A 26,876-nucleotide genomic window follows, 5' to 3' on the forward strand; every position below is an offset into this window, starting at 1 on the left:
GTTCAAGATGAGATTTGGGTGGGGACACAGCCAAACCATATCACCAGCCAAGCATTAAGTCAGCCTCTACAGAAGGAAGAGGCTTAAATTCAAATTAATTTGGCATCTACTAAAATTGGATACCAAATATAAGAAATGAAAAACAAATTCTAATTTTTTTCAAGCTGGAGAGAAGCTAAGAGGTTATCTGTCTTAGCCCCTGACTTCCCTCACTGATGAAGAGGTCAAGGCCTAGGGATGAGTTCTCAGGTAGGGCCCAGGTAGCCTGATACCCAGGTCTCTGTGTCCTCCCTCACTCCACCATGCACTTTTTCAGAGAAGTAAGACACCTTAGTTTGGAAAAAAAATAAGTGAGATGGAAAAAAGACAAATCACTTGTACTTTCCTACTACTGATCAATTATTTAATCCAAAGAAGTTAAAACTATGTCTAAAATTAGACAGCCAGGCCATTTTTCACTCCTCAGGCATGCAAAGAAGATAATGATAGTATTTTTCAGACCATGACGAGGAATTGTGGTGCATTACAGTGATTATTTTCCCAAATCACCAGCTCTGGCTAATTAATACTTAAACAGAAAATTTTGCTAAAGGAACTCATGACAGTTTTGTAGCAAAACAAGGAAGCAAAGACTTAACATTTCATCTGTGCTGTGCTTTGATTTGGTACAAAAGGCGGCAGGGATTAGACAGGTTCTAATGGGACAGGCATAGGAAGTAATTAATAAGCAGCATTCTTATCTATTATTTACAGAGGGCCAACCATAACCTAAGGGGTAAATACCTGGCTCTTTCCCAGTGAGTTTACTTTTCAAGATGATGATGATGATGATGATACTCACCCAGGCTGGAGTGCAATGGCACGATCTCGGCTCACTGCAACCTCCACCTCCCAGGTTCAAGAGGTTCTCCTACCTCAGCCTCTAGTAGCTGGGACTATAGGCGTGTGCCACCATGCCCAGCTAATTTTTGTTTTTTTAGTAGAGATGGGGTTTCACCATGTTGACCAGGATGGTCTTGATCTCTTGACCTCGTGACCCACCCACCTCAGCCACCCAAAGTGCTGGGCTTACAGGTGTGAGCCACTGCGCCCAGCCTATTTCAAGATTTTTAAACATGAGGCAGGCCCGGTACAGAGAGTTATGTCTGTAATTCCAGCACTTTGGGAGGCCGAGGTGGAAGGATCACTTGAGGTCATGAGTTCAAGACCAGCCTGGGCAACATGGTGAAACCCTATGTCTACAAAAAATACAAAAATTAGCCAGGCGTGGTGGTGCATGCCTATAGTCCCAGCTACTTGGCAGGCTGAGGTGGGAGAATTGCTTGAGCCCAGGAGTTCGAGGCTGCAGTGAGCCACGACTATGCCACTGCACTCCAGCCTGGGTGACAGAGCAAGATGCTCTGTCAAACAAACAAAAAACATGGGAGGAAGGAGAGGAAGGAGGAGCTTAGCACAGCACACACACACCGTGAACAGGCTTGTCTGTTAAAGCAGAGCCATTGTCCCTGGGACTCTGGGTACTTGGCTGAGGCTGTAGGTTGGACCCTAATCCCAGAGCCTCATTCTGATGGAGGCTTCAACCATACACCTTGCTTCTCATACAGGGAGTTGCTTTCATGCTGGATTTCAGGGAAAGGAAAGCAACCTATTAGAGGCATAGACACGCACCTGTTTGAGTCTCTGTTTTCAGTTCTTTGGAGTGTACACCTAGAAGTGGAATTGCTGGGTCATATCATAACTCTCTGTTTAACTTTCCAAGGAACTCATCCTCAGAATATTTGGAACCAGTGATGAACTGAATCAAACTAAAGCTGAGACAAAGCCCAGACCAAGGTCAACCACAGGGCAGATGATTCATGCAGCGACCACACCAGTGGCCTCACAGGAGCAGGGGCACACCCTTTGCTGCAGCAGTCCCCAACATTTTTGACACCAGGAACTGGTTTCATGGAAGACAATTTTTCGATGGATGATGGTGGGTGGCGGGGGGGGGGGGTGGTTTTGGGATGAAATGGGTCCACCTCAGATCATCAGGCATTAGATTCTCATAAGGAGCACACAACCTAGATCCCTTGCATGTGCTGTTGACAATAGGGTTCGCGCTCCTATGAAAATCTAATGCAGCTGCTGATCTGCCAAGAGGCGGAGCTCAGGCCATAATGCTCACCCACCCGTTGCTCACCTCCTGCTGTTCAGTCTAGTTCCTAAGAGGCCACAGACCAGTACTGGTTCACCACCCAGGGTTTGGGGACCCCTGCTTCATTGGACATAATTATTAGGTCGTGTTCTTTTTGGTGGTGTTTGTACAGCTCTATTGAGGTATAATCCACATGCCATAAAATTCACCCCATTTGTAAATGTATGATTCGTGGCTTTCAATTACACTTAAAAAGTTGTAAAACCATCATTACAATTCAGATTTAGTATGTTTCCATCATCCCCCAAAAATCCCCTTGAGTTCCTTTGCAGTTCAAAGCCACCCCCAATTTCAGTTCAAAGCCACCCCCAATTTCAGGCAACTACTGGTCTGATTTCTGTCTTTTTCTATTTTCCTTTTCTGGACATTTAATGTATATGGAGTCATAACATATGTAGTCTTTGGCATCTGGGGTAGCAAGTACGAATATTAGTCTACCAGCTCAGATGCACATAAAAATATTACATATCTTTTCTTTTCTTTTCCTTCCTTCCTTCCTTCCCTCCTTCCTTTCTCTCTCTCCTTCCTTCCTTCCTTCCCTCCTTCTTACCTTTCTTCCTTCTCTCTCTCTCTCTTTCTTTCTTTTTGGACAGAGTCTCACTCCATGGCCCAGGCTGGAGTGCAGTGGCACCATCTTGGCTCAACGCAACTTCTGACTCCCAGGCTCAAGTGATTCTCCTGCCTCAGCCTCTCAAGTAGCTGAGATTACAGGCACGCACCACTACTGCCTGGCTAATTTTTATATTTTTAGTAGAGATAGGGTTTCACCATGTTAGCCAGGCTGGTCTTGAACTCCTGACCTCAAACGATCCTCCCAAAGTGCTGGGATTACAGGCGTGAGCCACCGCCCTGGGCCTCTTTACTTTCTTTAAACCCAGTTCTGCAGGGGTGTAGGGAAACCTATTTTCGGGCACCACTGGGGTCTGGAGAGGGGAGGTCTCCTTCCCTACAGCCATGCAAAACTCCAGGAGGGCTTTTGGTACCCATTGAAGTAAGGGCCATTTATTTTTCAGCCCAGCAACCTTGCCACTGATACCCTCATTATCAAATGGTTCTTCTAGGGAACAGTCTCTGCTGTTTCCAATGACAAGCCTGGGCAGCAGAATCTGCGGGAGGTTCCCCAAGTCCAGTAGGTGCATCCCAAGAGCTTGCTGTCTTTCTGGGTGCTGCAGGGACTGAGGCTTGAGTCCTTGATGCTCATAAGACCACCATCCCACTCCTCCTCCCAATCTGGGGGCGGGGGAGTCACTCCTCTCTCCAACTGTTGTGAAAGCCTCCACCCCACCCAGTTCTGGGTCCTCTTCCTCCAGGACATCTGGGGTAGATCATGGATGTATTGAGATCAGGCTTTCTCAAAAGACAAGAAGAAAGGCTGTACTTCTAAGAGCTGTTGCCAGGAGTCCAGCCAACGCTCCTGAAGGTAGGAAGCCCAAAGGGACTCGTTGCTAACTCCAAACAGAGGAGATTGGGGTGGAAAGGGAACACAAGGAACATCAAACACAGATTAGCATCTCACTAAAAACCTTCCCACACTGCTCTACATTTGCCCACCACAAAACCACATCAACAAATCAGCTAAGAGCATGCTATTATTTCAGTTTTTTCGCTGCATTTAGATTCCATCTACCCATGGAAGTATGCAGGAGGATGGAGTCACCAAACGGGATGATCCAGGCTAAGGAACAGAACCGGCTCTAACACAAGCAACAGCAACAAACACCATGCGCCAGGCGTTCTTCTAGGTGTTGAAGACGTATTTCCTCTTTAATCCTCTCAGCATCCTTAGGTGAGGGCTGTGGGTCCAGAGGCCTTATCTAAAATTTTTGGGTGGCTGGGCACCGTGGCTCACACGTGTAATCCCAGCACTTTGGAAGGCCGAGGCGGGTGGATCACCCGAGGTCAGGAGTTCAATACCAGGCTGGTCAACATGGCGAAACCTCATCAATACTAAAAATGCAAAAATTAGCTTGGTGTGGTGGCACACGCCTGTAATCCCAGCCACTTGGGAGGCTGAGGCAGGAGAATCACTCAAACCCAGGAGGTGGAGGTTGCGGTGAGCTGAGATTACGCCACTGCACTCCAGCCTGGGCAACAGAGTGAGACTCCACCTCAAAAAATAAAATAAAACCTTTGGGGCAAGCTCTGCTTTAGAGCCCAGAATTCTGGGGATTTTCAAAAGGCTATTCAATAAATGGGATTTATATCACATAACACCCTGACACTGTCTGACGCAGTTCTCCTATCAACTATTCGATTTTCCTTCACAAAACAAATTTAAAAATCACATCAAGGCATCTAAATAAAGACTGTAAATAGCTTTCCATCAGTTGGGTCTGGTCAGAAAAGAGGTTTGGGCCTTAGAACTTTCTGGATTTGAGAGTGTACTATACTCCCCATTTTACAGATAAAGGGAATGAGGAAGGGTAAGATGAAGTAACTTGGTCAAGGTCCTACAGCTAAGAAGTGGTTGTGGGGGGAGTGTGTGTGCATGTGTGTGTGCAGTGCTTCAGGGCACCCCCCACCCCGACCCCACCACTGAGAGGAAGGAATCAGGAGAAAACAACTTTGACTGCTTTCTGTACCAGAAACTCACCTCGAGCCTCCCACACCAAAGCCATGGGCAGCTTGTGGGTGACCTTCTTCTCTTGGCTCTGAGCTTCACTGATGCTCATTTTAATTCACTTTCATAGGGTTGTTTTGTTCTCGTTTTTGTTTTTGTTTGAGACAAAGTCTCCCTCTCACCCAAGCTGGAATGCAGTGGTGCAATCACAGCTCATTGCAGCCTCTCCCTCCTGGGCTCAAGCGATCCTCCTGCCTTGACCTTCCAAAGTGCTGGGATTACAGGTGTGAGCCACCGTGCCCCACCTATAGGGTTTTAAACAGTAAAAGGAGCCTAGTGAAGTAAGACTTACCGCAGGCACCCCTTACAGGCCCCGGAGGGACCCTCTTCTGCCGATCCCAGGGTACAGCTGTGACACCGTCTTTTCTGCCTGGATTATCCCAGTAGATAAACAAAAATTAGAGATCGTCATTCCATTTCTCTCTGTATATATTTTTCCAAGCCCTTTTCATGAATGATCAGTTATTTCCTGCACTGATTTTTTTTTTTTTTTTTTTGAGACGGAGTCTCACTCTGTCACCCAGGCTGGAGTGCAGTGGCATGATCTCGGTTCGCTGCAAGCTCTGCCTCCCGGGTTCAAGCGATTCTTCTGCCTTAGCCTCCCGAGTAGCTGGGACTACAGGAGAGTACCATCATGCCCGGCTAATTTTTGTATTTTTAGTAGAGACAGGCTTTCACCATATTGGCCAGGCTGGTCTCGAACTCCTGACCTCGCGATCTGCCTGCCTTGGCCTCCCAAAGTGCTGGGATTACAGGCGTGAGCCACCGCGCCTGGCCCTCCTGCACTGATATAAAAAGAGTTTTTTTTAATTCTCTATTTCTCCCCACTCCCACCCCCAGGCTCACTCCTTATGAAGCAGCCTCTAGCCTCATCTGCCCCTCCTACACCACACCAACTTGAGGGCCCGGAATTGGGTCTGGGGCAGTCGCTGACTTGCTTGCTTCTCTGCCCTGCTCTTGGGGTTAGCCTCAGGGGCAGGGTTGAGAGTCAGGCTTGGCCAGGCAGCAGGAGGTCCAGACAGCGAAGCAGAATCCTTCGGAGATACCAGGAGAGGGCGCATCTGCCTTTTTCCTGTTTCAGATTAGGTTTTGTTGTTGTTGTTGTTTTGTTTTTTTTTCTCTCCCTCTCTCCCTCTCTCCGTCCCTCCCTCTCTCTCTCTCTCCCCCTCCCTCCTTCCGTCCCTCCCATCCCTGCAGCGCTACCCGGGTACTCTGGATGCACACAGGGCGGCTCTCGCTCCTACCTTGTCATCCTACTGTCTAATCCGGGGGCAGCTTCCCTCCTCCACACCAGCAGAGGCTATTCTTCAGCAACAAGAATAGCCGAGCCTATTCGTCCGCAACAACAGCCCAAGAAGCATCCTGCAGGCTTTCTGCTTTTTGAGTGTATTTTAAAGCAAAAACGAGTGGAAAGCTATGTATGCTCAGTTAACTATGTCTAGATGTTAACCTTTTTTCAAAAAACACAGATGGAGGCCTCCCTCCGAGGATGCCTGGGATTCTCCTCTTTCTGTGGGCGGCAGCGACCCCCTGCGGCTCCAGCCTCCACTACGGGATCTGCGGGAAGACACAGGGAAGACGAACTCCGCACACTGCATTTGATTAATGATTTATTTTGATTAACGCCGTCACCGTGACGCCTTGGAGCAGTCCCTGTTCACCCGGTCCCAGCCTCGACCCGGCACGGACCGCGAGGGTGGGTAGCTGAGGGCGGACGCAGGAAAGAGGAGGGGCGGGGCCTTGGTCGGGCGGGGTATGGAATGGGCAGGGTGGGGGGGATGGGCGGGGTATGGGATGGGCGGGGCCTGGGGGCGGGGCCCGGGAAATTCCCCGGCGCGGGCAGGGAGCGGCTGGCTGTCAGCTGAGCGGCGCTGGGCGGGGTCGCGAGGCCGCGCATCAGCCCCAGGCACCCCAATCCCTGCTGCCCCCTCCGCCGCCGCCGCCGCCCGCCGGCAGGTTCCCTGGTCAGCGTCCCATCCCGGTCGGGAGTTCTCTCCAGGCGGCACGATGCCGAGGAAACAGTGACCCTGAGCGAAGCCAAGCCGGACGGCAGGTGAGCCAGGGCAGGGGGCTGCAGGGGTGGGCGAGGGGGCGGCGGCTCCTTCCCGGCGGGCGCTTCCGCGGTCTGAAAACGGTTCCCGCCGCCCTGCCCCGCGGCCCGGAGCCTGTCGGGGTGAGGGTGGCGAGGGGTGGGGCGGCCCTCCCGTGAGACGGCTGCCCTGGGAGGATCCCCAGGCCCCGGCGGGTCCTGACCTGGTGGGAAAGGGTGGGTAGTGAACACAGGGTGAGCCCAAGCAGGGTCCAGGGCCGGCCTCGTGGCCGCAGGTAACCCCTCTGCAAGTCACCCAGAGACTTGGAGGTGACGTCCTCCCGCAGGCTGGGAAGGATTCCGCAGCCAGTTCCTCGCCATAAGGAGGTGGTTACAGACACGCCTGTGGGAGACATGGGACCACTACTCGAGCTGAATGAGGTGCCCAGGGTCGGTGGGAATCCACATAGACTGCTGTGTCTAGGAGAGTGTGTACACTCTATATAGAGAGAATATTTGATGAGGCCGAGAACCCCAAAGGAATTGTTTTTGCCATCGAAATGCATAAGCTACAGGAAGTAAACATCGCTCAAAGAAAATGAAACCCAGGTTCCGACCTGGCCTCCACCAGCAGGAAAACTGTTGTATGGAAATGTACGCCAAGGAACTGTTTGTAAGGATGAAATGGAAAATGAAAGCATAGAAAAGTAAGGCAATGTGAGGACCTCAGAAGCCTTTGGATCTGGTTAGCAAGGTGCAGGCTGTGTGAACAGAAGAACCCACCTTGCTCTTTTGACCCAGGGAGAGAAGAGTTAGTGGGGCCAGGCTGCCTCCCAGGACAGGCCCAGTTTTGGGGCGGGGGCTGGAGAGGTCCCAGGGCAGACCCCAAGGCCAGGGATTGCCCTGGAGTGGACAAGGCAAGTTTAAATGTGACCTGTAGAGAGAGGACGATCATTGATTTAAGTCCTGGCATAATTCATCTGTTTTTCCACTGGGCCAATTTTAGGCGTTCTTTATATATTACGTACAACACAATAAAAGTAACAGCTTCTTTTTTTATAAACTAACCTTTAGTTTGCATATTATGCTAGGAATATAACTAACCTAACCTCCACCCCCCCACCCCCCTACCCAACCCCGGAAAACCAAACTTTATTCTCGAGGGCAACTGGACACTGTATTATGTCCTGCCGAACCCCCGCCCTTACTTAGGTAGAGGCGCGTAAGTATTCTGGCCATGAAATACACCTTCTGTTTTATAGAGATTTGGCATATTTGATATATGTTCTTTGGAATTTATGAAACAGAAAACCCAAAGGAAAAAGAAAAAAATTAAACTTTTTTTAAAAAAAATATTTCATTTAGAAAGAAAAAATTATTTTAAAAGTTTTTGTTATTTCCACTTTGACATATGTATGAGGAGTATTAGAATCTGTGTTATGAAGTGATACCCAGATGGCTTTGCAGTGACAGAAAACACTTCTAATTTTTCAAATAAGTTAGAAAAGAGGATTTTGAGAATCTGGAAGTGAATGCCGTGGAACTGTGGAGAAACTCCTAACAATACTGGCATGCTGAGTTTGTCACCTACACAGCAGAAAGCATTTTACAGGTATTAGACTTAAAAATACCTCATTATGCTATATTTTCATTTCATTTCAACAAACATTTACTGCAAGCCTGCTATGTGCCAGTCTCTAGTAAGAATAACATGGAGAGAAAATAGACGGGCAGACGGTAGAAGTAATTTCAGAATGGGCAGAGGAGGTGGAAATGCAGAGTGTTCCTGGGTGCTCGGAGTAGGGAACAGTTCATATGACACAGGACATCATATTTAAGCTGGACATTGATCTGTCCAGTGGAAGTTTGCCAGGACACAAGGGGAGCCAGACATTTCGGGCAGAGGGCAGAAGAGAGGCAAGAACGCAGAGACAGAAGAATGCAGGGAACCGTGAGCTCTTTAACGTGCCTTGGGTACGAGTGTTTTGGTGGCAGGAGGTGACTCTGGTGGGTCAGTTGGGCCTGGGCCCTGAAAGGCCACGTTTGTCTTGTTAAGAAACTGAAAGTCTGTCTTGTACGGGAAGGATGGACTCAGGGGAATGACCTCATATTGCAAAAGAAACCATGAGGGCAAGAGGACTGAAATTGACAGGGCTGAAAGCCAGTCATTTAGGAGGCTGTTAAAATGTATTCAACAGATATTTACTGAGTCCTGCCTTCTATGTGGCAAGTAATGTTCTCAGTCCTGGGGATACAGCAGTGGACAAAATAGGCAGAACCCCTGTCCTTTGTGGAGGTCAACGTGGCTGTGGTACAGACAAGATAAGGGCCTGAACTAAGCCTGTGGGGATGGAGAGGAGGCAGTGGATTTTAGAAACACTTAGAAGGGCCAGGCGTGGTGGCTCATGCCTGTAATCCCAGCACTTTGGGAGGCCGAGGTGGGTGGATCACTTGAGATCAGGAGTTCAAGACCAGCCTGGCCAACGTGGCGAAACCCTGTCTCTACTAAAAATACAAAAATTAGCCGGGAATGGTGGCATGCGCCTGTAATCCCAGCTACTTGGGAGGCTGAGGTGGGAGAATTGCTTGAACCTGGGAGGCAGAGGTTGCAGTGAGCCGAGATTTTGCCACGGCACTCTAGCCTGGGCGACAGAGTGAGACTGAGTCTTAATTTAAAAAAAAAAAAAGAAAAAATAAATATTTAGGAGGTAGAGGTGATGGCATTTGGTGACCCATTAGACTTGGGGAAAACGGGGCTGGGAAGAATCAAGCCTTACTCCCAGGTTCCTGCCTTGGGGAGCTAGGTTAAAGCTGCTGCCATTTTCTGTATATTACTAAAATATGAAGTCACAATATCCCTTCTAGTGTGTAATGACAAGGCTGCTTTTACCCCATTAGTAGGATGCATACTCTAAGTTCTTTTTCCAAGGTGGGAAGGGTTTAGTCGATGCAATGTTAGAATCTTACCCACCTTGTGAACCCAAACTCTTCATAGCATTTGCCAGTAGCCAACTCTTGTCTCTGGTCAAAAAGCAAGTTTTCACTGTTTAAAACTCATTTATCCCATGTAGGGATTGAAACTATGAATACTTCATTAGCAAATTTGAAGACTTGGCCATACCAGGGCAAGGGCCTAACCTTATACCGTGTGCAGTGTCCATTGGGGGGAAGTCAGTGTAAGGCAGGTACCATTTGACACATTACGACTTTCTGACCACTAGAGCCATCCCACAGTGGAACAGACAGTGCCTGCTAAGGTCACCGCACTCGTGCTCTGTCATTGAAATACTCAAGCCTGCTCTATAGGATCATGTGCCATCGAAACCAGACAAGACATTCTTGCATTGAATATATTGGTCTGGATCATTTCTAAGGCCAACTCAGCAATCAGATGTATGCTCGTGTTTACAAGGTCAGGTCATTACTATAATTACTTGATCTCTGGAATTTAAATGTATATACACACACATGCACACACACACACACACACAATCAGGAATTGAGATAGCAGATCTGGGAATAAAATCTAGGGGACTTGCTTTTGGCCATCCACCTACTAGGCAGTCCTCAGTCTTCCTCATTGGTGGAATCTTGACAAATCCTGTGCTCAATTAATTCATCCTTCCATCATTAAATATCACTTTTGCCTAGAAATAACATACTTCACATCTAGGTCAGTTGATTATGGGAAACTCTGTTATTAGATAGAATCTTAGAATAAATGGCTTAGTTCCAATTTCTGTAACCTTCGAAGACATGTGCAAGGATATGTAATGTATCTCTGTCTTTCCTCAGTTGAATGGAGCTCAAGGTGATGTTAACAACAGAGAATGAAGCTTTCTGTAACTGGCATTCCACCGATAGATATTTCATATGTGCACTGCACAGTGATAGCTCATAGTGATGTCCTAAGATAACCTAAGAATTATGAAGTGCCCTTTGAGTCATCCAAAATCAGTTAAATTAGTTTTTTCTTTTCTTTTTTTTTTTTTTTTTTTTTTGTGAGACAGGGTCTCACTCTGTCCCCCAGGCTGGAGTGCAGTAGCATGATCTTAGCTCACTGCAACCTCTGCCTCCCAGGTTCAAGCTATTCTCATGCCTCAGCTCCCGAGTAGCTGGGACTACAGGCACGCACCACTACACCCAGCTACTTTTTTTTTTTTACTATTATAAAAGTTTATTTAACAAAAAGTCTAATATGAAAATGTACATGACCTAACTTTTACATCATAGTAAAACAGGCCCTATGGAGAGAGGACATGGGTTTCTCTGCTGAACAGCCATTTTTTATACTCATTCCAAGGCTTCTAACATGGTGATACTATTTCCTCGTATTACCACCATTCCAGTATTGTTCTGTTGCCCACTAGTCGCCATCTCCACACATTCATCTATCACAAGATTCATAAAGGGATCAAGTCCCTGCAATATTCCTTGGACATGTCTGCCACCATTTAATTTCAATGATAACTTCTTGTCCATAAATCCCCTCTAGCCATCTGGTTAGAACATGATGCTATTCGAGATGTTCAACAAAAGGTGGCATTCGAGATCTTCAAGGAACAAAGAAGGGACAGCATGGGGGTGACCAGGGGCCCGACCGCAGGACCGGGAGGCGAGTCGGCCAGAAAGAGGTGCAGTGGCTGCTGGTGGTAACTACGCTGACGTGCGAGCTCTGCTACTAATTTATGTATTTTTAGTAGAGATGGGATTTCACCATGTTGGCTGGGCTGATCTCAAACTCCTGGCCTCAAATGATCTGCCCACTTTGGCTTCCCAAAGTGCTGGGATTACAGGCATAAGTCACCGCACCCGGCATCAATTAAATTACTTTTAGTAAAATTTTGGTATTAAGTATTTACATGCTTATATTTACCATTTATGCTAACTTCTTATGTTTGATGACATTTGAATTACAAAATATTTTTTCTAACAATATACAATATCACAGAATTTGCTGTCATTAGGACAGGTATAGCTATTCATGAGAGTGACTGGCCTGCCCATGATACTTGGTGTATATGCATTGAAGGGTGGGGTCTAGATTGTGGTCTTTCTAGAAACTAAAGAATATTTTTCACAGAGTTGTTGAGCTGAAAGCAACAACATAAGGATTATCATTTGCTGGATGAGTCAATAAATACCACTAGAGGTCACGTGACTTCCCAAGGCCACACATCTGGCTAATGGTACAAATGTTTTTTTCTGTGGCCTCCCTTAGCACGACCCCACTTTTTTCCTCGTATGCTTATAAAATCTGGGCAATGTGAGAAGTCAGAAACACTGATGTAACAACTAGAACCAGTTTTAACTTTATTATGGTGGTATCTGTAGGCTTGGTGGAGGTATAAAAGGTCATAGAGGGGCCGGGCACCGTGGCTCAAGCCTGTAATTCCAGCACTTTGGGAGGCCGAGAAGGGTGGATCACCTGAGGTCACGAGTTCAAGACCAGACTGGCCAACTTGGCAAAACCCTGTCTCTACTAAAAATACAGAAATTAGCCGGGTGTGGTAGCACATGCCTGTGATCCCAGCTACCTGGGAGGCTGAGGCAGGAGAATCACTTGAATCTGAAAGGCAGAGGTTGCAGTGAACTGAGATTGTGCCACTGTACTCCAGCCTGGGCGACAAAGTGAGACTCTGTCTGAAAAAAAAAAAAGTTCATTGAGGAAAAAAATCTTAACAGTTTTCAAAGAAACGTCTCTCTCTTTTCTTCCCTCTCTTCTCCCCTCCCCTTCCTTTCCTTTCATTTTCAGAAAAAAAGGAGAAATTTGTGCATATAATAAGATGAAACCAAACGCATTTCTAAAAATCTGCTTAGATCCTTTCTTTAAAAAAATCTGTTGAATATTTTCATGGCCTTTGCAAAATATAGTATAATCACTGAATACCTAAGAAAAATTAACTGTTGGCAAGTAAATGATACATATGACAAGGATTTTCTCTTTTAGGTCTATTACCTAGAATTTTAGTATTCCTCTGCAAATCAGGTAGGAACACTGTTACTCAGTAAAACCCTATTTTAATGAGATGATTCTGGGTACAAAAAAATGAATTTTACAGAAAATTAGAAACTGATGGTCTATTCAGATTATTTTTGTGAGAAGAAGAGCAGTCTGTTCTAGTCACCTAATGCTAAGCTATGGAACACTTCTGCATTATACCTGTTTTCTAAGTGAATTTGGGTGTGTGACACATAGATACAAAAGGTTCAAAAATGAATCCTATGGTTTATCAGTGTTTTCCGCTTCATAAAATTGCCATCACCCTCATTACATGACTACATGAGAATGCCCCTCTTGGTACCAGCTCTTGTAGGAAGAAGTGGCACAGGCTGTCCTGTCACAGGGTGTGGTAGGTAGCTCTGTCTCTGATTACCTACAAGTTCCTCACACCAAAAGGAGGTTACCAGGTATTGCTTCCAGAAGATCTACAGAAAGCCCAAGGTATTGCCTCCTGTGGCCAAGGACGCAACACCACAGTGGTGCATTTTGTTTTATTTTAATTGATGGCTATTAAATGCACACATAGATATTATGACACAGTTACATGTCAGAAACAGGCAGTGCTCTTATCTCTATCTTCCAGGGACTGATATCATGTGTAATGGATTCTCCACAACTCAGAGTTCACACAGGCTCCATAGTCATGAGTGGCTGATGGATCTCATTGAGACCAGTGCCTTTCCCCCGTTAGAAATGGGATGCTCGCTTCCAAGTTCTCTCTTCACCCCTTTTGTGCATGCGTGGCTTTCTGCCTGATCACAGTTGTATAGTGTACATTGGTGCTTAATACCTATTTATTGGATAGATGGATTTTAAATTATTTTCTAAGGTCCAGGAGCAGTGGCTTATGCCTGTAATCCCAGCACTTTTGGAGGCCGAGGCCAGCAGATCACCTGAAGTCAGGAGTTCGAGACCGGCCTGGCTAACATGATGAAACCCTGTCTCTACTAAAAATACAAAAATTGGCCAGGCATGGTGGCTGATGCCTATAGTCCCAGCTACTTGGGAGGCTGAGGCAGGAGAATCACTTGAACCCAGGAGGTGAAGGTTGCAGTGAGCCGAGATCGCTCCACTGCACTCCAGCCTGGGCAACAGAGAGAGACTCTCAAAAAACAAAAACAGTCTTTTTTTTTTTTTTTTTTTTTGAGACTCTGTCACCCATGCTGGAGTGCAGTGGCACGATCTCGGCCCACTGCAAGCTCTGCCTCCTGGGTTCATGCCATTCTCCTGCCACAGCCTCCGGAGTAGCTGGGACTACAGGCGCCTGCCACCATGCTCGGCTAATTTTTTGTATTTTTTTAATTAGAGACAGGGTTTCACCGTGTTAGCCAGGATGGTCTCGATCTCCTGACCTCGTAATCCGCCCGCCTCAGCCTCCCAAAGTGCTGGGATTAGAGGCGTGAGCCACCGCACCCGGCTCAAAAACAATCTTCTAACAGTAAACATCCTGGAAGTAATAATATGCTTTTTCAGGCATGTCTCTGGACTTTGGCCACTCTTGACCTTTGTGGAATGCGTGTGTGGGCCATGTGTATACAGCGTCAGCGGGGAGGAGTTGCCTTTGCTATGTATTGCTTTATAATCTATCCCCATCAGCTCTTGAAGAAAATACATCATTTTCATCAAGTGTGAAGGTGGAAATTTGTGCTGAACATGTTTGCCTGGGTGGTTGGTAACACAGAAGCAGAGTGGGGATTTACTCATTTGTCTTGCATTTCTATGTCCACATGGATGCCTCTACAAAACAAAATGATATGTGTAAAAAAATTTCAGACCATGCAATACCTAAAGATATCTTAGTCTTTTCAGTATGCATTGAAAAATAGACTATTAAAGCCTAAGTACTCAGTAGTATAACTTTGTTGTTTTACAAGGTGTGGCTTTGATAGCTGGTGGTGCCGCTTCCTGGCCTTGGATGAGCTGTACTCCTCTGTAAACCCAACTTCCTCACCTTTGAAACAGCTGCCTGGTTCAGCGTTAATGAAGATTAGTCAGTGACAGGCCTGGTGTGCTGAGTCCGCACATAGTAAGCATTCAAAGAATGTTAATTCTCCCTTTCTTCTAAACCAAAAATACAAGAAACAAAATATAGTTTTTAAAACAGCTTTTTTGAGATAGAATTCACTTACCATGCAATTTACTTGAAATAAGGAGATTTGAATTTGAAGATTTGCATGGGAAATTTTTTTCATGATACTTTGCCCATGTCTACATATATCCTGATCATCATGATGTCATACCCTCGTCTCCCTCCCCCATTTCCCAAATCCTCATTGTACCCTTTTTTTTTTTTTTTTTTTTTTTTTGAGACGGAGTCTCACTCTGTTGCCCAGGCTGGAGTGCAGTGGCGCGATCTCGGCTCACTGCAAGCTCTGCCTCCCGGGTTCACGCCATTCTCCTGCCTCAGCCTCCCGAATAGCTGGGACTACAAGCGCCCAACACCAAGCCCGGCTAATTTTTTGTATTTTTAGTAGAGACGGGGTTTCACTGTGTTAGCCAGGATGGTCTCAATCTCCTGACCTCATGATCTGCCCGCCTCGGCCTCCCAAAGTGCTGGGATTACAGGCGTGAGCCACCACGCCCGGCCCTCATTGTACCCTTTTATACACCCATACACACACACACGCACACACACACATGCACACATGCGCACACACACACACACTTTTCTGAAGCTACATATACCTTTTTTGTTTAAAAGGAAGAATCAAAAATGTCCAAAATGTAACTGGAGAGAAAGTGGGCAACTTTTGGAGTAAGTATTAGCAATCGCCAATGGGTTTGTGGGACTCCCGGGGACCCCTTGTGGGGCGGGGGACAGCTCTATTTTCAACAGGTGACTTTTCCACAGGAACTTCTGCAATGTCCCATCAACCTCTCAGCTGCCTCACTGAAAAGGAGGACAGCCCCAGTGAAAGCACAGGAAATGGACCCCCCCACCTGGCCCACCCAAACCTGGACACGTTCACCCCGGAGGAGCTGCTGCAGCAGATGAAAGAGCTCCTGACCGAGAACCACCAGCTGAAAGGTGAGCAGGGCTGGCCCCTGCGTGCCCCATTCATCCTGGGCCTGCAAGAAATGCCATCCCTTTGCACTAAGGCTTGATGGTGAGCTCCCTTCTCCCCGTTTCCATAGGTGGTAGCTGGTGGGGAAGCACAGGATTTAGCATTTGGCAAGGCTAAATCTGTTCTGATTTTTACTTTTGGAAACAGGTAAAAGTAAAAACTGTGTGTATCTCAAGGAAGTAGCATAATGATATTTAGCCCATTCAAAAGGAAAAAGAGGCTGGGCATGGTGGCTCATGCCTGTCATTCCATCACTTTGGGAGGCCGAGGCAGAAGGATTGCTTGAGTACGGGAGTTCAAGACCAGCCTGGGCAAGATGGCAAGACCTGATCTCTACAAAAAAATTAAAAAAAAAAAAAAAAAGCTGGGCGTGGTGGTGCACGCCTCTGGTCCTAGCTACTGGGGAGGCTGAGGTTGGAGGATTGCTTGAGCCTGGGAAGTTGAAGCTGCAGTGAGCCGTGATCATGACACTGCACTTCCGCCTGGATGACAAGAGAGACCCTGACTCAAAAAAAAAAAAAAAAAAGGAAAAAGGAAGAAAGGCTGCTATGGTTCCAGAGTTAGTCTTATATATTACCTTATTAAGAGAAAGCATCCTGGTATCTCAAGCCATGGCTTTGGGCAGGACCAGTATTTGAATCTAGGAGTAGTAAGAACTTCCTTAGCTCCTAGTAACCATAGATATTTAGATATTTGTGCTGTAGTGGCGGTACCCAAATCCACTTTATTTTCTTGGGATTTTTAAGGACTAGAAATGATGTTCATCCCGCTAGTCTTTTCTGTAAGCAAAAACCACTTCGTCTTTTTGCTGCTGACCCTTGGGCCAAGGCTAAGCATGGCATCTTTCGATTCAGAGCCATGTGGTCAAGTGGACTAGAGGGAGATTTGGTTCATCAGATCAAGTCCACTTTCCTGGTGTGTGACTCCATCACTCTGAACCTCCTGCAGAAGCCATGAAGCTAAATAATCAAGCCATGAAAGGGAGATTTGAGGAGCTTTCGGCCTGGACGGAGAAACAGAAGGAAGAACGCCAGTTTTTTGAGATACAGAGCAAAGAAGCGAAAGAGCGTCTAATGGCCTTGAGTCATGAGAATGAGAAATTGAAGGAAGAGCTTGGAAAACTAAAAGGGAAATCAGAAAGGTCATCTGAGGTGAGCAGACCGATCCATTGTGATTTTTTTTTTCCCCCTTGACATTTGCAGTGGAATCTTACGTGTCTAGACTCCTAGATCAAAACCTTTCATGGTTCAGTCTGGATTGGTGTTTTGCCTGGTCTTGGAAGAAGTGCTTTTGCTGAAAAGATTGGTTGCCCTATTAAGGGTCATGGATAATCTCTTTTAGAGGAAAGAAATTTGTAAAGCTTTGACCATACTGATTGTAGGCAAAAGAACAGTAAGGTTATAAATCATTGTATTGTATTCATTATAGATGGTGCAGATGGGCCTCTGCCTAGAACCAACAATTGTTTTTAGTTTCTGTGTTTGATATAAAAAATATGTTTTAAAAACCCATTACTCAGAATTTTTACTTGTTGACCTTGTCTGTTCTCTCAGTCTAAAATGGAGATTATTCACTTTACATTTTCCTTTTTAAAAATGCTTTGGAAAATATCATGTTGTGGTAGGAGGCTATCGCATTGCCACAGATGAAAAGAGAAAGAGACACATTTTTCTTAACCCAAAGAACCTGGAAAAATGTGCTCATACCTGGGAGTGGATGTCAAAGATGTTAGTAATGACACAACCCAGAACACGTTTGAAATCCCCACTGGGCGTGGTTTGTTAAGGAGTCCTCTGCTGTCCATGCCAAGTGTGGGGATAATGGGTGTGGGTGGGCTTTGATGGGAGGAAAAGGGCAGGAGGTTGGGTGGTGGGAACGTTTTTTCCTTCCTTTCTGGAATTTTAGACACAGCTTATGAGTCCACTGTTGCCAAAGTGTGGTTGATTATTTCTATGATATCAGATTATTCCAGCATGGCAAGGAAGGCTTTCTTTCTTGTCATGAAGTTACTTTAAATTTTGATTATTTGAATACAATAAAATAATGTAAAAATTTCCATTTTAAATGTTATGTCAAAATAAATCGTGGGCTAGGCATGGTGGCTCACACCTGTAATCCCAGCACTTTGGGAGGCTAGGGTGGGCAGATCACCTGAGGTCAGGAGTTCGAGACCAGCCTGGCCAACATGGCGAAACCCCATCTCTACTAAAAATACAAAAATTAGCAGGGCGTGGTAGTGTGCGCCTGTAGTCCCACCTACTTGGGAGGCTAAGGCAGGAGAATTGCTTGAACCAGAGAGGTGGAGGATGCAGTGAGCTGAGATCGCGCCATTGCACTCCAATGGGCGACAGAGTGAGACTCTGTCTGGAAAAAAAAAATTGTCAGGTAAAAGCTGAAATTTTCTACATTAAAGCACAAGGCATAAAGGTGTTGAGAAAATTCCTTGTCAGTAGGTGTGGGGGCAATTGAGTCTCATGGCCAGGTCCTTAGTTTGATTTGTATTTGTTTTTTGACTGTTTTTTTTTTTTTTTTTTTTTTTTTTTTTGAGATGGAGTCTTGCACTGTTGCCCAACCTGGAGTACAGTGGCATAATCTCGGCTCACTGCAAGCTCCGCCTCCCAGGTTCACGCCATTGTCCTGCCTCAGCCTCCCGAGTAGCTGGGACTACAGGCGCCTGCCACCACGCCCAGCTGATCTTTTTGTATTTTTAGTAGAGACGGGGTTTCACTGTGTTAGCCAGGATGGTCTCCATCTCCTGACCTTCATGATCCGCCCACCTCGGCCTCCCAAAGTGCTGGGATTACAGGCGTGAGCCACCACGCCTGGCTTGGCTTTTTTTTTTTTTTTTTTTTTTTTTTTGAGACAGGGTCTTGGCAGTCTTAAACTCCTGGGCTCAGGCAGTCTTCCTGCCTCAGCCTCCCAAATAATGGGGACTACAGGTGTGTGCCACTACAACTGGCTAATTATTAAATTTTTTGTAAAGATGGGGGTCTTGCTATGTTGCCCAGGCTGGTCTCAAAATCCTGGCCTCAAGGGATCCTCCCACTTCAGCCTCCCAGAGCTCTGCGATTAAGGGCGTGAGCCCATGGTGCCCAGCCTTAGTTTGATCTGTTCATTTACTTTACTCCTTGTCATCTCCAGGACCCCACTGATGACTCCAGGCTTCCCAGGGCAGAAGCGGAGCAGGAAAAGGACCAGCTCAGGACCCAGGTGGTGAGGCTACAAGCAGAGAAGGCAGACCTGTTGGGCATCGTGTCTGAACTGCAGCTCAAGCTGAACTCCAGCGGCTCCTCAGAAGATTCCTTTGTTGAAATTAGGATGGCTGTGAGTTTTTGGTTTTATTTTTGTTTTGAGCAAACTATAAAGCCTCACCTGGAAAGATGAAACAAATACCACTTTTTCTTGTCAACACAAGCCAAGGATTGAGGAAATTCCAGTGTAGCAAAGATAAATTGGCTCTCATTTTCTAAGTATAGCATAATGCATGTAAGGGTTATCATAGCTAAAATGGAAAAATATTAATTACCTTTTATGATGAAAGCTGTAGTCTTTTTTTTTTCTTCATCATTTCCTGGCAAATTGAACATTTTTGTGACCAGAAAAGGAAAAAACCCACACGAACATGAACTTTCTGTCATTTTTCAAACTAGGTCTCAAAGCTGTATTCCACAGTTCACTTAAGGGAGCCGCAAACATATTTTCACAACAGAACCCTCTTTTTTGTTTTGAGACAGAGTCTCACTCTGTCTTCCAGGCTGGAATGCAGTGATGTGATCTCGGCTCACTGCACCCTCTGCCTCCGGGGTTCAAGAGATTCTCGTGCCTCAACCTCCCAAGTCGCTGGGACTACAAGCGCATGCCATCACACCCGGCTAACTTTTTGTATTTTTAATAAAAAAGACAGGTTTTTGCCATGTTGGCCAGGCTAGTCTCAAACTCCTGGCCTCAAGTGATCCACCCGCCTCGGCCTCCCAAAGTGCTGGGATGACAGGCGTGAGCCACCGCGCCTGGCCAACAGAACCCTCTTTTCAAACAAAGTGGTATGAGGAACCCTGATACATTAAAAAGAAGAGGAGAAAAGAAAGAGCAGAACTGCTCTGGTTGTAGGTTGAGGGAGTGTCCTGGCTTTTTCTTCCCTTTCAAAAGCAGCTACTCAGGAGCCTCTGAGAACTGAGTTTGAAGCCATTGCTATCAAAATCAAATTTCTCTGCAACCCCAAATGAAGTGGGCTAAGCGAGGGGGCCCTAAGCTCTTGAGAAGCATCTGTTACAACTGTGCCTGGGCATAGGGGCAGCCCTATTGAAGAGCAGAGCAGGTCGATGCACCAGCTGGGGGCCTGTCCTTCATTGCTACTAACAAAGATTAGACAGGCAGAAAGATAGACAAGGATAAAATCCTCTGTAATATAGATGGTCACTTTCGATGAGTCAGAGTACATATCTGATACAGGAAAAGGGACTGGCCGGGTGTAATGGCTCACGCCTATAATCCCAGCACTTTGGGAGGCTGAGGAGGCAGGATCCCTTGAGCCCAGGAGTTCAAGACCAGCCTGGGCAACCTGGCGAAACCCTGTGTGTACATAAAAAAAAAAATACAAAAAGTTAGCTAGGCACATTGGCACACACCTGTACTCCCAGCTACTCAGGAGGCTGAGGCAGGAGGATCACTTGAACCCGCGAGTTTGAGATGCTGCAGTGTGCCATGATTGTGCCGCTGCGCTCCAGCCTGGGTGACAGAGCAAGACTCTGTCTTTAAATTTAAAAAAAAAAGAAAAGAAAACAAATTGTGTCCTTGGAAGAGAAAAATGTACATTGTAGATAAGTCAGGAGGAGTGGGGAACAACTTGCAGAAAAGCTCACCTACTGGTTATATCTGAAATATGAATGTCTGACTGTCTTTGCTTTCTGATTTATTTGCTGCAATAGAGTTAGGAAACAGCTCTGAATAACCCTGCCATCCATTCCCCCTCATACATTTCAGTGGCCAAAATCAAGATAATTAAAATGTCAATTGAAAAGCGTATTTTGCCAGAGTACCCTTTCTGCCAGTGATCGAAGATTACTGAGACAGAAGTTTAACCAAAGAACCTTACCCTTCTGTCAATAACCGATAAGCTGCAGGAAACCCAACAGCATATGAGAAGTTTCCAGATGAAGTTTCTTCCTTCAGGGTGCATGGTTAGCATCTCATTCTCCCTGTCAGATGAGTGACAGTTATTTTTAGTGTAAACACGTTTTGCATGCGTTTCTTCTGTGAACTGGAAAGCACTGCCCAAGATTTAGGAAGAAATATCAAAAATATCTAGAACCCCCATGGCCCCAAGCAGAGAAAAAATATATGTATCTATGTTTTTTATAATAGATATATCTGTATTTATATTATATAATGAATATATAATATATTCTATAATATATAATGTAGAATATATTATACAATTATATAATTGTAGAATATATTATACAATTACATAATTGTATAATATATATACACTTACATATGTATCTGTATTTTTTATAATAGATATATCTATTTATATATATTTATATAGATAGATATGTCTATATTTATATATATTTATATATATAGATATATCTATATTTATATATAGATATATATAGATATATCTATATTTATATATAGATATATCTATATTTATATATTTATATATAGATATATCTATATTTATATATTTATATATAGATATATCTATATTTATATGTATTTATATATAGATATATCTATATTTATATGTATTTATATATAGATATATATATATTTATATATATTTATATATAGATATATCTATATATTTATATATAGATATATCTATATTTATATATCTATATATATTTATATATAGATATATCTATATTTATATATATCTATATTTATATATATTTATATATATTTATGTATATAGATATATCTATATTTATATATATTTATGTATATAGATATATCTATATTTATATATATTTATGTATATAGATATATCTATATTTATATATATTTATGTATATAGATATATCTATATTTATATATTTATGTATGTGGATATATCTATATTTATATAATGAATACATATAATATATTCTATAATATATAATATAGAATATAACAATATAGATTATACAATTATATAATTGTATAATATATATACACTTATATATGTATCTATATGTTTTATAATAGATATATCTGTTTATATTATATAATATATATAATATATTCTATAATATATAATATAGAATATATTATACATTATATAATATATTATACAATTAATATATAATTACATATATAACATTATATATTTATATAATATATATATTTCTATATCTAAATATCTAAATATATTATATATATATTTATACATATATACCTAGAACTATCTTTGTGCATTTTTGAAGATTTTCCCTGGGAGTTATTGGAATATAAATGTCTTTCAAATCCTGTGGGTCTTAGACTATCTTGTTCCCTAAGTGAGCTGTGGTGCATACAAATTTCTAATGGGAACCAACTTGGCCAAGATGGTGCTTTGTGAATCTCATTCACAGAAACTGCCTCTTTTTTAAGTTTACCTCAGTGAGTTCTAGCATTTTGCATTTTAAAGGAAGGATATGTGGAGTTGTCACCAGCTCTGTATGACCTTAACCTTGAGAAAGAGGGAACTGCCAAGGAAAGGGAGGAGCAGATAAGCTTTCATGTTTACAGAGTCAGGTAGAATGTGTATGGCGAGAGGAAACTGACCTTCACGCCTTAGCTGGGATATTTATAATCCCGACAGGGCGTGCCAGGTGAGGGGAGGGTATGTTTCCATTTCCTCTGAGCCACCCCATTTAAACAGTGCACATCTGAATGTTTGGAAGTTTCCTTGGGTTGCATGTCACAAAAATTCATCTTTTGTCTTTTTCTTCTTTTGACAAAGAATTTGTCTTGTAGACATATTGTGTTAAATCCCTTGCATTTCTGTTTTTACAGGAAGGAGAAGCAGAAGGGTCAGTAAAAGAAATCAAGCATAGTCCTGGGCCCACGAGAACAGTCTCCACTGGCACGTATGTGAAGGAAGACTCGGGCTGTCAGGCAGACAGGCTGGGCAGGCTCGTCACTGGGTGCTTGTCACCGGAGGTCAAATGTTGTGACCTGAGGAAGTAACTTCTTTATGATTTATACCAGGATCTTTCCAGAATATTTGGTTTGAATGCTATTTAATGTTGCAGCTCAAACTGGCAAAGATTAAAAACTGTTTGGTTCCTGTTTGGCTCACACTGACTGCTCTGTTCTAGTGGTGTCTCACCTCCAGCAGATGAAAAGTGAAAGCAAACTGGTTCTCAATCAAGTCAATGATTTGTTCCTAATCAAAGACATGTTTGCTCATTGGTTCCCCGGTGCCGTTTGACCCAGACCAGCCTGCCCAGCTTCCATAAGTGAAATATTTTCATTTTCTTTTCCCTGCTACTTCCCAGTTATAAGCTGGCATGGCCAATACTGGAACATCTTTTGTAACAATGACTGATAGCACTCTCAGTCATTGTGGGTGTTGCCTAAAAGTGCCCAGATTTCTTATCTGTGGAGTCTCAAGTGTACCTGTCCTATGTAGATGTGAGGAAACAGACATCTTAAATAGTGGCAGGGCCTTGGGGAGGGAGGCAGACCTAGAACTGAGCGCCTGAACCTCTTGACTCTCGCAAGCAGTGCTCACCAAGGAGACTGCTAGCTCGCCTTCTGCAAGCTGCTTACTCCTGTAATCATCTATTCAAGAGACAATTGTCTGAAAAGAACTCTAAGGATCTCTTTTTTTTTTTTGAGACGGAGTCGTGTTCTGTTGCCCAGGCTGGAGTGCAGTGGCGTGATCTCGGCTCACTGCAAGCTCTGCCTCACGGGTTCACGCCATTCTCCTACCTCAGCCTCCCGAGTAGCTGGGACCACAGGCGCCCGCCACCATGCCCGGCTAATTTTTTGTATTTTTAGTAGAGATGGGGTTTCACCGTGTTAGCCAGGATGGTCTTGATCTCCTGACCTCGTGATCTGCCCGCCTTGGCCTCCCAAAGCGCTGGGATTACAGGCATGAGCCACCGCGCCCGGCCAGGATCTCTTATCTCATAGATGGATAAGAGATCCATCTTTTTTTTTTTTTTTTGAGATGGAGTTTTTTTTTTTTTTTTTTTTTTGAGATGGAGTTTCACTCTGCCACTGAGGCTGGAGTGAAGTGGCGCAATCTCAGCTCACGGCAACATCTGCCTCCCGGGTACAAGCAGTTCTCCTGCCTCAGCCTTCCGAGTAGCTGGGAATACAGGTGGCCGCCACCACGCCCAGCTAACTTTTTGTGTTTTTAATAGAGACAGGGTTTCACTGTGTTGACCAGGCTGGTCTCGAACTCCTGACCTCAGGTGATCCTCCAGTCTCAGCCTCCCAAAGTGCTGGGATTACAGGCGTGAGCCACTGCGCCCAGCCATCTCATAGATTTGTAAAACCTTCTTTGTATAACTTGATGAATGTGCATATAGAATGACTTACAAAACGTGAAAAAAATTGTCTTCCATTATGTTTCTAAGCCCTTGTATAAGGAAGAAAGTAAGTATTAGATAATATTCTTTCGTCAAACAGAGTAATTGGCATAAACGAAAGTAATTCCCTTTTTTGGTTAAAAATTCTTCACGTTTCCCCCACATTGCTTTTGTCATATTTAAAGACGTTCCTGGAAGTAGTGGGAAATAAAAAAGCCCTGGTTGAAATTTCAAAGCCACTTCCTCATCATTCATATCCAGATGCAAAGACCGCTTCCTCTTTTAAGCCACATGGCTATTTTTAAAATAACAGCTCTGTACCATTTGTGAGTATCGTAATTAGTCTGAGATTGATTTCCAGGTTTGGAGTTGAAGCTTCAGAATCCTGGAAACCGGGATTTAATCCTGGCTGTTTATTAGCTATGTGAACCTGAGTCGGTGACTGAAAGAGTAGCTGCCGTTAGCATCATCATAGTCATCCCTCATGTTTTGTAACAGTGATCATGATTCTGTTTGTCACTGATATGTCTCTTGATTTAGTCAGATTTTGAAATCGAGAAAAATACTTGACATATCAACAGAGCCTCCATTTCTCTGCTCTCATTATTTGAAACCACAAGTGAAAAAGGTTTTCTCCCCTTGACTTAAGCTGTGATGGTCTCTGTTAACTTGGAGAAAGGCCAGTGGTCTGTACAATGTGCCTTTATCTTTTGTCTGACTGCAGTCCCCTTTGAGACTAGATCTCTGGAAAGCTTGGCACCTTCAGCCACGGCTGCCTCTGCTGAACTGTTCCGTGGGTTTTGTGGTGTGGTTTGAGGTACACAGTGACTGTTTGGAGGACGTGGGTGTGTGCATTGTAAGCTGGCCTCTCCAGAGCCTCACTGAGTCTCCACACCTTCCCTAGGAAGCATGGAGGAGCTTGGCACTGGGGGTCCCAGGACCAGCTGTGCTTGTTCACTAGTTGAGAATTAGTTGGAGAATGTTCTGGAAAGCAGTTCCTTTAAGCTGGTCCCAGTTATATTGGGTTACTCTCTTCTTAGTCTTTGGAATTTTTCTGATGAAAACCTTTTAACCTTTATACTGAACAGGGCATTGTCTAAATATAGAAGCAGATCTGCAGAGGGGGCCAAGAATTACTTGGAACATGAGGAGTTAACTGTGAGCCAGCTCCTGCTGTGCCTAAGGGAAGGGAATCAGAAGGTGGAGAGACTTGAAGTTGCACTCAAGGAGGCCAAAGAAAGGTATGAAATAGGTTAACTTGAAATATGTGTTTTTTTAAAACAGCTTTCCTGAGATATAATTAAGATACCATACAGTTCACCCATTTAAAGTATACATTTCAGTGTTTTTTAGAATATTCCAGGATTGTGCAACCACTGTTACTACAATATAATTTTAGAACATTTTTTCCCCCAAACAGCACTCACTGTCTGCTCCTCCAAGCAATGTGCTTTCTGTCTCTGTAGACTTGGCCATTCTAGACATTTCATATAAATGGAATTATACAGTCTGTGGTTTTTTGTGACTGGCTTCTTTCACGTAGCATAATGTTTTTGAGGTTCATCTACAACGTAGCATGTATCAGTACTTCCTTTTCCTTGCTGAATAACCTTACATTGTCTATATATACAACATTTTGTTTATTCATTCATCAGTTGATAAACATTAGAGTTGTTGCCACTTTTTACCTATTAGGAATAATGCTGCTATGAACATTGTGTACAAGTTTTTACTGGGATATGTGTTTTTAATTCTCTGGGGTATATCATTACGGGTGGAATTGCTGGGTCATACGGTATCTCTATTTCATATTCTAAGGAACCAGCAAATCATTTTCCAAAGCAGCTGCGCCATTTTGCATTCCCACCAGCAGTGCATGAGCATTCCACTTTCTCCACGTCCATACCAACACTTGTTTCTTACTGTCTTTCACTTTGACTTCAGCCATCCTAGTGGATGTGAATTGGTATCTCATAGTTCTGATTTGTATTTCCCTAGTGACAGCGATGTTGAGCATCTTTTCATGTTGACCGTTTGTTTGATTTGGAGAAAAGTCTATTCAGAGCCTTTGCCCATTTTTAAAAATTGGGTTATTTGTCTTTTTATGTTGAATTATAAGAGTTCATTTTACATTCTGGATACAAGACCCTTATTAAATATATGATCTGCAACTATTTTCTTTCTTTTTTTTTTTTTTTTTTTTTGAGACGGAGTCTCGTTCTGTCACCCAGGCTGGAGTGCAGTGGCGCAATCTCAGCTCACTGCAAGCTCCGCCTCCCGGGTTCACGCCATTCTCCTGCCTCAGTCTCCCAAGTAGCCGGGACTACAGGCACCCGCCACCACGCCTGGCTAATTTTTTTTTTTTTTGTATTTTTAGTAGAGACGGGGTTTCACCATGTTAGCCAGGATGGTCTCGATCTCCTGACCTCGTGATCTGCCCGCCTCAGCCTCCCA

The 26,876-nt window shown here is 44.2% G+C and overlaps 3 protein-coding genes across 10 annotated transcripts in view; 1 reads left to right on the forward strand and 2 right to left on the reverse strand.

The window, feature by feature from the left end:
* Positions 1-6,541, reverse strand: part of CCDC3 (coiled-coil domain containing 3) — a 203,978-nt gene extending 197,437 nt beyond the window's left edge. Inside the window, exons 1-2 of one of the 2 annotated variants that reach the window (XM_055352333.2) lie at positions 6,062-6,541; positions 5,110-5,187 (exon numbers count right to left, since the gene is read on the reverse strand). In XM_055352333.2, the coding sequence (XP_055208308.1) occupies positions 5,110-5,187; positions 6,062-6,069 (86 nt within the window). In that variant the 5' untranslated portion in view covers positions 6,070-6,541. Of the gene's footprint in view, positions 1-5,109; positions 5,190-6,061 lie in introns of those variants that run through there. The other variant, XM_055352338.1, reaches the window with a different exon arrangement.
* Positions 6,542-6,601: 60 nt separating this feature from the next.
* The window catches only part of OPTN (optineurin), a 37,948-nt gene continuing 17,673 nt past the window's right edge, over positions 6,602-26,876 (forward strand). The window contains exons 1-8 of one of the 7 annotated variants that reach the window (XM_031015188.3): positions 6,630-6,870; positions 14,725-14,876; positions 15,552-15,605; positions 15,687-15,878; positions 16,864-17,066; positions 19,057-19,239; positions 22,897-22,970; positions 25,511-25,663. In XM_031015188.3, coding sequence (XP_030871048.1) covers positions 15,713-15,878; positions 16,864-17,066; positions 19,057-19,239; positions 22,897-22,970; positions 25,511-25,663 — 779 coding nt within the window. In that variant the 5' untranslated portion in view covers positions 6,630-6,870; positions 14,725-14,876; positions 15,552-15,605; positions 15,687-15,712. Of the gene's footprint in view, positions 6,871-7,065; positions 8,459-14,724; positions 14,877-15,551; positions 15,606-15,686; positions 15,879-16,863; positions 17,067-19,056; positions 19,240-22,896; positions 22,971-25,510; positions 25,664-26,876 lie in introns of those variants that run through there. The other 6 variants (XM_031015187.3, XM_055352331.2, XM_019035095.4 and 3 more) reach the window with 6 other exon arrangements.
* Positions 10,998-11,328, reverse strand: LOC101151356 (small nuclear ribonucleoprotein G-like). The gene has a single exon (XM_055352340.2). It carries the CDS (start codon positions 11,326-11,328, stop codon positions 11,140-11,142), a length of 189 nt encoding a protein of 62 aa, XP_055208315.1. The 3' UTR covers positions 10,998-11,139.

Source organism: Gorilla gorilla, chromosome 8 (assembly GCF_029281585.2).
Source record: "Gorilla gorilla gorilla isolate KB3781 chromosome 8, NHGRI_mGorGor1-v2.1_pri, whole genome shotgun sequence".
Lineage (NCBI taxonomy): Eukaryota > Metazoa > Chordata > Mammalia > Primates > Hominidae > Gorilla > Gorilla gorilla.